Source organism: Buceros rhinoceros, unplaced genomic scaffold (genome assembly GCF_000710305.1).
Source record: "Buceros rhinoceros silvestris isolate BGI_N320 unplaced genomic scaffold, ASM71030v1 scaffold259, whole genome shotgun sequence".
In the NCBI taxonomy this organism is placed as follows: domain Eukaryota; kingdom Metazoa; phylum Chordata; class Aves; order Bucerotiformes; family Bucerotidae; genus Buceros; species Buceros rhinoceros.
In genome coordinates this window covers 17,930-29,321 of record NW_010429512.1, presented here as the reverse complement: position 1 = coordinate 29,321, position 11,392 = coordinate 17,930, and the positions used below count along the sequence as shown (strand labels likewise).

The window sequence follows — 11,392 nt, the reverse complement described above, 5'->3', positions numbered from 1 at the left end:
CTGCATTATGCACTTGTAGGTGCAGTTATTTACAATAAAAATAATTTCTCCTCTGTGATCAGTGAAGTGATAGGGAAATTACATTATATTCTCTAGAGAATCCAATCCTAGTTTCTCATTTGATTTTTATCATCTCTAACAGTGGGGGTGATGCTGGAGTGGCAGGATTTTTTTTGAAAATACTTGCAGCACTAGAAATTTTGCTTGAGAAAGCAATATGGAAATACGCTGGTGACTGCTTTAAATGCAGCTCACGTATGACATAGTCTGCCTGCCAGTGGAAAAACCCCACCAGCTCTCGAGAGAGCCCTGCTCTGATCAGTCTGAGTAGATTATTCCTTCAGCTTTAATAATTCAGACTCCCTGTCTGCCTTACAGGGAGTTTTCCTCTCGCCTGGAAGACACATGCTGCTGACTGGGGAGATCCCCAGTCTGCTGCTCGAATTTTTAGTGATAGATTTGTTCTTGACACTATCTTCTCAAGAAAAAAAAAGTATTTTTATAATTTTATTTTTAACAAGAAAATCCATATGGGATTCCATATGTGGACTTCCATTCTTCAGTTAATTGGGATTTTTTTCCCCAAGAAGAGAAAAAAAATTAAGTTGACTATTTAACTTGTGCTAACAGTAAAAGATTTATTAAAAAAAAAATCACAATTAGCCAGTTTTGACTGACTTGGTACTCTGTGCTTCCTCACACCCATTGTGCACCCAAAGTATTTTCTTGATACAAGATTTGATGCTGGATTTTTTACAGCGAAATAAATGAAAACCCGACTCCAGGTTCTGTGTATCTGTTGTGCAATTTGCTGGTTTGTGTGTGTGCATGTGTTGGTGGTGGAATATATTGCTGAGTTTTATGCCGCAGGATTTCAGCTTTTTCAACCCAAGTATGAGTGGTGAAACCCCAGCAAGCCCTGCAGTTTATCAGTAACCTCTGCCCTTGTTGTGTCAGGGTAGGGGTCCCTGGTCGGTGCCTAGTGTGAAACCATCCTGGCTGAGGTAGGTAAAGTCAGTCGATGTGTCCGTGAGAAGGGACCGTTAGTCATGGACACAGCATCCTTTCTCCTGGACGAGAATGAAGTCTGTGACACATATAGGACCAAAGCAGGAAAGGAGGTGTTGGTGTTGGAGATGGAGAAGCCCTCTATTCAGTCTAACTGATTCTGGTAGGTCAATGCACTGCTGAAACAGTTGCAAGGGTAAGAAGGTTTCTCAGGGCTTGAGCGTGTTTTTGGTGCGCTGCTGCATATTGCTGTCTATGCATACTATCTGGGTTTGTTGCCACCTGGACACAGGAGGCTTGTGTGCGTGTTGAGGGGGCTGAATCCACGCACAGCCCTGTGCGTCAACAGTGGGACTTGAATGTGTCAGTCAGGTGCACTCTGCTAAATACACCAGCTTTCTTTGACCTACCCACTCACGGAGCAGCAGCAGAGCAGCCCAGCCTGCAAAGCAGCCTTGGACAGTGGGGCAGCGAAATGAGGGAAGCCAACATCTGAGCAGCAGCTTGTTTCTGCAAGTTCCTGTATTTGTATGCTCTGCCCTGCAACCGCAGTGCTCTCTTGTGCCAGTCAGGGCTGTGATACAGCATCCTCCTGACTGCGCGCCCTTGAAAATTTTCCATCTGAGGTGAGGACAGCAATCAAGTGAATTCAAAGGAATGACTTGCTTTTCTTAGTTGCTTTTTATTGTGCGATAGGAGTGGTACTCAGACCTCCAGGTGACCATGGGCCAGCGCGGGGTTCAAAGCTGCTGCAACACAGTGTAATGGGGGTGGGTGTGGGAGGGTGAGGTGGGGCGGTGGGAGGTAGTGCTCCAGAAATGAGGACAGCTATCTTTGTCCTCTGCAGAGACAACTTACCAATGGGGTCAGAGAGTACACCAGTAAGTGCAGTGAGTCAAAAGAACAGGGAGTGTTTTCTTTCTCCTCCACCTCTCTTTTTCTGTTTCTGCAAAACCTAGTTTCCACCCTGTGACAGTATTTGTGTTTAAGCATTCCCTTTCCTTGCTGTCCGAGGGCAATGAGGATCAAACACCAAGTTTTCTCCTAGAAAAGTTACTTTTATACCAGATGAGTGGTAAAAGCAAGACATTTATGTTTTAAAGAGCTAATAGCAGAGAATGTGAACACTTGGAGCTGACTGTCAGATTCACTTCTGCTGCTATGCTCAAATTTAGGTTCAAGGTTAAGCTGCTCCAAATGCATCACTGAAACAACTTCAGGTTGTTTAAAGTCCTTCTCTGCACACAGATATTATTTTCATTTATTCAATTTTTATATGCATTTTCTGCAACAAATTTGTTTCTTCTTGGCAATGATGTAATAGATTTGGTTTCCATATTACATGTTTAGGGGGAACTGCAAATTGCTAGCAACATTGCTTAAGCACAGAAATTCATTCAGTAAGCCGGATTTATTGCAGGACTGTTGAATTAGTTCACATAATATATAGTCTGCAGTTTGATATTGCTGCCTTCACTCTCAGCTTTACGAATATTATGCAGGTTAGCTTCACCATTGTGGTGACACAGTCCTGCTGTCACTCAAAACTGTCCATTGAGACCTGAGGTGATTCCTGCTCCAGCCCCTCTCCCTGCTGCCCTCTCCTAGGCCATGAACCAGTCCAGGGTAGATCAGGCATGGACTGTGAAAGACGGTGAACCACAACACTAAGGCACCTCCCTGCTGTGCTGGCCTTGCTTTCCCAGCCTTGTGCTGCCCTCCGTATCACCTGGGAGATTGTCACCACCTGATAGCCTGGTACACCCGTACTTGGGTCATGACAACCTGGTACATCTGTACTTGAGTCGAGGCCAACAGGGGGGCGATACCAAACATCAGAAATCAAAGATTTCTGCATCTGTGTAAGTGGCAGAAAACACCAGAATATTCTGACATCTGAGGTGGGCTGGAGTGGGAAAATAACTGACAAAAGTCGATCATCTCAGACCCTATAAACAGCGATCCTAAAGCGAGATCCTTTGAGCTCTCCTGGACCGCAGCAGGTGGGGTCCAGCATCTCCCCTGGGTCAGAACACCTCTCAGGTACAAACTCTGTGAAAAGGCCAGGACAAAGTCATACTCCTTGAGACTCAATAATCGTCAGCTGAGATTGCTGGAGCATCGCGAGTATTTGCTCTCAACTCAGGAAGGAAATTTTATCTATAGGCTGGCCTCTCTTTTCATTCACCTCTGTAACAGGAGTGCGGATGGGCGGATGTTTCACTGGATCCAAGCAACTCTTGGCCTGTGTCTGTGTGTATGCATATGTACATGAAACACACACACACATATATATTAAGGATATTCTATAGCAATTTAGTATGAATCTTGTCATCATTGGATCTGTAAAGAATCTGTAAGTTGCTCTTACAGCGTCACCTTGTTAAACCGGTTAGCGATTAAGCACTGCTAAAATCCACACCTTGAACTACCCCTAACCGTTAATAAATCTTAGATTGCTACATAATCACAACTACATTGGTATGTTCTCCTGTAACAGATTGACCATGCAGCTGTGCCTGCAAACTCCTCTTTTATGGAGAGGTTAAATAAAACAGAACAAAATAGTTGTGCTGGCTGTGTTCAGAGAGCAATTCTGTGACTGGACGAGAAAGAAATCTCTCAATCCCCATGCCTGCACTCTGTTCCAGTGATTCCACTCACTTGTTCAGCGGCATACGTGTTATTTTATATGCTGTTTTTCGTGAAAAAGACAGAAGCTGTAGGATACATTTTAATAAGGAGCCCTTTCTAATTAACCTCTGCCAAGGGTATTAATGGGTTTAGCCTGAATCCAGCTCTTCCAGTCCCTATGCGAGACTGAAAATGTGAAATATAATAATCCAAAATCTCTTACATGATGATCTTACATACATCACTCTGCCTGTGATGCTGTTGTTTCCGGACAGCGATTACAATTAGCGATTGCGATGCAGAGGTGAGTTCAACTGCTCAGTGCCATGCGCCACAAAAGTTCACCCTTAAAATCTGTCCCATGGCTTAGGCAATGTCACTGGAGGAACTGAGGAGAAGAAGGGCATGGCAGACTCTCACAACAGCAAAACTCCCTTTTCTTGTGTACGGGGGAGAGTCAGTATAGCTAACCATGTATATATAATATATATATGTGTGCGTGTGTGTGTATACACACATGCCCCCCTCGCCATAGCTGTCAAACCACATTTCCAGTTGAGTATATTACTGCCTAGAATGTCACTAGTTAAATGTAAAGTGTGTGAGTGTGTTTAAGTTTTGGTTTATTTAGTACTCTTGTGGTCTTATTCTTCAAGAGTGGAATGTCCCTTCACTTTTATAACTCTTATCAGAAGTGAGCGACAATACACTGGTGTGGGTGAAAAATGTTAGCCAAGCACTGAAATGGTAGAGGAAGGTAGGAGACTTTAAAACAGTAAGCTTTAAAAGACACATCAAAGATAGCAGGACATGAGACATATGGGGACACAACAAATAGCCAGGATAATAGCAATAAGAGAAGCTATTTCTTCAGTGCTCAGTATAATGAGCTGAACAAATTCCACTGTTCCGGAGATAGAAAGTGGCTCAGACACTTCAGCAGGTCATGCCACGTTACCTCACACTGATAGTCTGTATTGAATGTAAGGTGCAGTAGCCCTAAGTTTTCCCTGTGTATAGAAGAGTCCAGTGCTGATATATACATACCCTGAGCTGGGCCATTGTAGTGTAACTTTGAGACACTTTTGTGTGTCTGAAATGGAGATGAGGGTCTTTGCTGCTGCTGCTGCTGAAGTTAGACCAGAAATTCAAGTGAAGCCTTTAAGAGCTCTGAAAGTCAGTTGTCGGGATACCAGGAAACCAGCCTCACTGAAAAAGCAGATGTATCTAATTTTCCTCTCTTCCTGTAAACCGTCTGCAAATGTATTTTGTGTTAAGATTTGGGGTCTGTAAACTGATGGAAATATTATACATCTAAAAAAACCCAGACAGCAAACATTTGCACAGGCTGACTACTGCCTTTTTCTACCTCTTATGTTCCTTACCTCTACCTCCTTTTGTCTCCCCTCCATCAGCCTGAAGCATAATTTGGCATTTGCAAAAATGGGCAAACAGCTGTCCAAAGTCTAATAGAGATGTTAGCTGCTTTTAGCATGGGTCCCATCATCCTGGGCAACTCCGCACTCCAAGCAGATATTGTCAGAGCTTCCTCAAGGTGCAACCTGCCAAAGGCTGGTCCTGCTAGCCTCCATCCACCTCTGCTTTTTCCACGCTTCTCTGTAGGTATTCTTGTCAGGGCTTTCACACTGCTGCTGAGAAGACTCTTGTCCTCCTTCAGTCCAGTTTTTCCATGTTAAGATGAGTTTCCACCTCTTTGCCTGGCCCTTGTCTTTTCCTCTTTATGGTCGTCATGTTCCTGTAGTCCTCTCTTTCTTTCTCAGCCCTCAGTGGTGGGACCTGGATTCATCTCCCAGGAAGTTAAGGGAATTTTCTCATCAGAGGGCTACTGAGGCTAAAGCCCTTAAATGACAAGCTACCTGCAACAATAGACTTTGTGAAACCCAGAAGATTAAGGATCCAGCAGCCTTCACTGTCATCTGACTCTGAAGCCAGTCAAGCCTCAGTACTCTTTAGATACTCTCTATTTGTAAAAGAATTACAGCAGAGTGCCAGCTCAGGTGGAGAACTACTATCTGTTTAAAAGGTCAGCTGCTCTAAGATCTTGAAAATCCACATAGTAATTCAGATCATCTCAAAATTTGCTGTTTCTCTGGGGACACAGTGTTAGATAATTACTGAATTTTGGGCACTCTGAAGCTTGCAGGCTGCCCAAAACATCCGCTCACTTGGTGTGCACAGTGAAGCCTGAAACTGCTACTTGGCTTCTCCTCAAGTTGATCTGAGTTACTGGAGATTTACCTAGTGTCTGACATCCTTTGGCAGAGGCAGCACAATGTTAAATGTAATTAGGGATGAAATTTGAAACACCAAATCAGAATGAGGAAAACAGTGGACTGGGAGACTAGAAAGAGTGTGGGCAGCAAAATTAAGTCAACATGTTTGTTGGCAGCATCTTGCTGCAGACCAAAGCACCTCTAGGCAACTTACTGTAATCACAAAATTTCAGCTGCAGTTGAGCATTGTGAATTTAAACCTGACATAGATAACTTTCTGCTAACCTGTGTAGTGAAGTGCTTCAACTGTGACCAGTGCTTCTGGGTTGAGAGCAATTCTCCAACGTACTCTACAAACTATGAGCTCAGCTGGTTTACACATTGGAAGGAAATGCGCACTATCAGTTACTCCACACCTGAATACTGCAGATATTTGTTTGGCCTATGCCTTTCTTATTACATGACACAAATATCCCACACGAGCAGTAGCCCTGTATAACTCAGTGCTTTGAGCCTCAGCAAAGAAAGAGATCACTCCAAGCCTGCCTGTGTACACTCTTCCAACTAGTTCTATACTACTTTCCACTCCTGCTCCTAGGAGTTTTCCTTTTACTGTGACAAATGAGTGGAAGGCAGATGTGGCTGGTTGAAATTCTGTTTCATGTCTTTCTCTTGTTTAAGTAGGCCAACTGACATCATGATTATTGCTTTCATCAGTGGAGGAACCTCCAGTCTCACAACAGTGGCAAATAAAATGAAAATATCTTTTCTCCATTGCAATCTTCCTCATAAGAGTAGATAAAAGAAGTAGTATTCATTTTAATGGATTTCTTAATCTAAGCAGGGACTTCAAAGAAACTGCGACTGTTACTGATATAAAAATGAGATAATAATATTAATCAGATACATCTTACCTTGCAACTGCTGCAACATCACACTAAAGTTGGGAGATGACTGTAAAATAGTAGATGTTTGCCCCAAATGCAAAGATCAGTCAGGCTAGTTATCACAGCTCTTCACAGCTCTTTCTCTCCTGATCATGATCGTAATTCGTCTGTTTTTTTCTCCTTGTATGAAACCCAATAGTAGCAAACTCCCCTCCCCCAAAAAACCCAAACCAAACCAAACCAACGAAACAAACAAAAACCCCAAAGACATCTAGAAGGAAAGCCACTGATTCCTCATTCTGGAGAAGAAGCAACATGATTGATGTTGTTCTTGTGACAATGGAGGCAATGCAAACCCATTTGCAATGAAGAACAAACCTGAATGAGAGGTGGTGCATCCCACACGTTGTCTGAAGAGCTTGCTGCAAGACAAATTATATAACAATAACTGACCATATTAAGGGAAAAAAAATTCGGTTTGAGAATTATGATGTTATGTTAATGTTTGGGTAAAGGTCAGTTTTCATTCACATAATTCATATTGACATATGATCAGCTGTTGTAATGTGTGGCAGAAACATTTTGCTCTTCTTTTTTCCTTTGGTATTTCTCTGTTTTTGCAATCATAATAGTCTATGACCTTAATAGCCTCTGCTTTAATTATGCTCTTGGGGAAAAGGACTTAATTTTCTTTTTCTACACCTGTTACGTGTAAATTTCACTCGATGTCTCCCAGAGTGGATGCCCTACTGCTCATCTTTTTTGTTGTTATCCATATACCACTTTTTCCCTCTGCCATTTGTCTTCTAGGCTTAAGGAATCCTAATCTATTTATCTCTCCCTCTGAGGTGGGAAAGTAGAAAATATCTTCTGCAATTTAGGACAGGTTTTGAATATTAGTTAGCTTGGCCTTTCGCTACGGCTTAAACTGCTTTTGCCTTTCGCTGTGGCTTAAATTGCTCTGTCTTTTGTTAATTGCTTAAACTGCCCTGTCCTTGGGTATTGCTTAAAACTCTGCGTAATCAGGAGAAGCAAAGTGTAATGTCCTGCCCTTGGAGAAGCTCAGGTAGCTCCCTTTATCACCTGACAGATGCAAGGCTTAAGCAGTGGTCTTACCACTTGATGCTTCACTGTTTGGGACAAGATAAGGAGAAGGGAGAATTGTCTCTGCGCAACAGGCGGTGACTATGAGGGAAGATGTTGCACAACTGGCCCTGAGTAATGGACACAAGAGAGATAACGACCACCAGAGACCCCCGCCCCAAGGATAAGACTGCGTCTGCGCAAGGGGAGGAGACCTAATTTACACCAAGAGCGGGGCAGGCTGATGAATATGTACCAGGCGGTTGAGCAATCCTTCGAATATGTACGCTTTACTGCTTTAAATAAGAAGCCAGTGCTGCAGCTTAACGTGCACGCACCCTTGAGGGTACCTACCCTCGCTGCACCCAACTCTACAGAGCTGAAAATAAACATACCTGCTTCACAATCAGTTTTGATGGAGGAGTTATTCCACGCATCACCTCCGCCAGGAGCTATTCTGGCACACTGACATGCCACCCTCTGCTGTATCTCTTTAAGTTCTACAACAGCCCTCTGAAATGAAGATCTCCTTTCTGATATTTTTGAGATTAGATTAAACTAGATTAGATTAGATTTTGTAATTAGATGAAGCTGTACAAAAGATCTATATAGTGTCAGAATGGTATTTTCTTCCCTGTTCTTCATTTCTCCCTTAATAGTTCTTAATTTTCTATTTGCCTTTTTGACTGCTGCTAAGTATTGATCTTATGTTTAGAACTGCCCCAAATGGCTCTAAGGTTCTTCCTGAGGGATAATGGCTAAGACAAAACCTATAATTGTATATATATATCTCTCTCTCATTAAGAATCTCCTTTCTTACCGCACATGGTAGTTTGCATTTACTGATGCAGAATGTCACCCATCATTTTATTACTAGTGAATCTACTTGAGATAGCGATACCCATTTTCAATTCTTCTCACTTACTTTCTGCTCTAATACCCCTGAAGAAATTCTATTATCAGTATACTTCACTATTCAACCCTGTTTTTGCATCATTTTCTCTTCCTGATCATAAGAATGTGTTAAACTCCAAAAAGCTGGTAGATGCCTTTGTTCATTTCCCAGGATGGCCTCTCTTCCTTCTGAAAAACCACCTTATTTCTGCTTTGGGTTTCCTGGCTTCCAAGTTGTTATCATGCAAGAGAGGATCTTCCTATTCATCTTTTCCTTGGTGTTTTTTGGGGGACTCTCATAAAGATTTTGTAAACTTATTACCTGCAATCAACCTTCCCCACACTTAAATATTTGTGGATTTCCCCTGCAAACCCTAGCAGAACTGTGAAACATAAGCTGCTTTCCCAAAAGCCCTGTTTCTTCTTTCTTGGCGTTATTTAATGTTTTCCTTAATGAAGGATGAAGCATCCAATTAAAGAGTATTAAATTTGTAGATGATATCAAGCTGTGAGAGACAGCAGATTTGTAGAATGGGATTAGAATTTAAAGCCATCTCAAAAATGAAAATAGTCTGTGCACTTTAAGGCACAGATTAGGAACTAATTCACAGCACCAAACTTAGGTAAGAAGAAACCACTCAAGTAAAGAACAGGGAAATTATGCAAAGCTCTTTTAAAAAATCTGTGAACTGAAGTGGTCTCAAACTTAGCACAGGTCAAACATGCCATGCATTGTGAAAATGGAAACTCCCACATGAGAAGTCATAATAGCATTACAAATCTGTCTGCTTCGTTCAGGGCTGGTGATGCACTGCTTGAATACTGGAGAAGGAAAAGGAGGAAGAGGAGGAGAAACAGGAGAAGGAGGAACAGGAGGAGAAGGAGAATGAATAGGAAGAAAAAGGAGGAAAAGCAGGAGGAAAGGAACGAGCAAGAGAAAGAACAGGAAGAATGGGAAAAATGGGAAGAAGAGGAGGAGGAAATGAAGAAGAGAAGAAAGAGGAGAAGGAAGGAACAGAAGGAGGAGAAGGAAGAGAAGGAGGAACAGGATGAGGAGGAACTGGAGAAACAGGAGAAGCAGGAAGAGGAGGAAAAAGAGGAGGAGAAGGAGCAGAAACAGGAAGAAGTACAGGATAAGAGAGATAAGGAGGAGAAGGATAAAGAGGATGATCAAGAGGAAGAACTAGAACAGATAAAGGAGGAGAAGCTAAAGAGGAGGAATAGGAAGAATGAAGAAGAATCAGGAGAAAGAGGAACAGGAGGAGGAACAAGAATCCAATGGACAAGGGAAGAAGGAAGAGGATGAACAGGAGTGTGGGGACAGGGAGAAAGAGGAAGGAAAAGAGAAGGAAGATAAGGTTCATGCTGAGGAGGAACAGGAGGAAAAGCAGGAAGAGGAGGAGAAACAGGAAGAAAAAGAGGAACAGGAGGAGAAGGAGTAGAAGAAAAAGAAGGAACAGGAGGAGGAACAGGAAAAGGAAAGGAAAAACAGACGGAGGAGCAGGATGAGAAGCAGAAACCGTAGAAGGAGACACAGGAGGAGGAGAATGAAGAACAGCAGGAGAAGGAGGAAAAATAAGAGGAACAAGAGAAATAGAAATGAACAGGAAGAGCAAGAGGGACAAGAGGAAGATGAAGAAACAGGAAAAGGAGAAATGGAAGGAAAAAGAGGAGGAACTGAAGGAGAATGAAGAGAAGGAAAAGTAGGAATGGGCATAACAGGAAGAACAGTAAGAAGAAGGAGGAACAGAGGAATAGGACAGGTACGAAGGAGAAAGAAGAAACAGGAGGAGGAGGAGGTAGAGGAGAAGGAGGAGAAACAAGGGGAAAGGAGGAACAGAAGGAAGTGAAGAAGGAACAACAGGAGGAACAGAAGGAGGAGGAGAAACTGGGAGATGAACAGGAGGAATGGGGGAAGAGGTAGTTGAGAAGGAGAAGATAGTAGGAGGAAGAGGAGAAGTAGGAACAGGAAGAACTGGAGGAACAAAAGCAGTAATTGAAACAGGAGAAGGAAGAGGAGAAACACAATGGAGGAAAAATAGCATGAGGAGGAAAGGGAGGAGGAAGAAAAACAGAACAAAGGAACAGAAGGAAAAGGAGGATAATGAGGAACAGGAGAGGAAGGGGAAAAGGAAGAGAAGGAAAAGGAGGAGCAGTGACAGGAAAATGGAGAAAAAGAAAAATGAGTAGGAACAGGAGGAAGAAGAATATGATGAGGAGCAGGGGAGGTAGACTATGAGAAGGTGAAGGTGAAGGAGCATAAGGAATGACAAGAAGAAAGAGAGGAGTAAGAGTGGGAGGAGGGCAAGGAATAGAAGAAACAGGAGGAGTGGTATGAGTTGGAAAAAGAGGAACAAGAGAATGAACATTAGGAGAGGAGAGGGAGAAGTATTAGCAGAAAGGGAAACAGGAGGAGAGGTAATAGGAGGAAAAGTATGAGGTGGAGGAGGAATAGGAGGAGGATGTAGGGTGAGGAAGTAGCAGAACGGGAGGAAAATGGGTACCAAGACTGACAAGTCCCTATGAACACCTCCTTTCCCTTTTCTCTTCCAGGTGATGCTGATCAAGCTCCAGGCACCTGCAGCCACTTTCGGAATTTCCCATTCCATTTGGTGAGTGTAGGGAGCACAAAGTCACTGCACAAAGTCACTG

General features: G+C 42.9%; 1 protein-coding gene across 1 annotated transcript; it reads left to right on the top strand.

The window, feature by feature from the left end:
- Positions 1–9,818: 9,818 nt before the first annotated feature.
- Positions 9,819–10,046, top strand: LOC104499173 (nucleolar protein 12-like; the record flags this gene model as incomplete). Its single annotated transcript, XM_010142643.1, has 1 exon — positions 9,819–10,046. A coding segment is annotated over one exon (228 nt), but the record flags the coding sequence as incomplete, so codon positions are not given.
- Between the last annotated feature and the right edge of the window lie 1,346 nt (positions 10,047–11,392).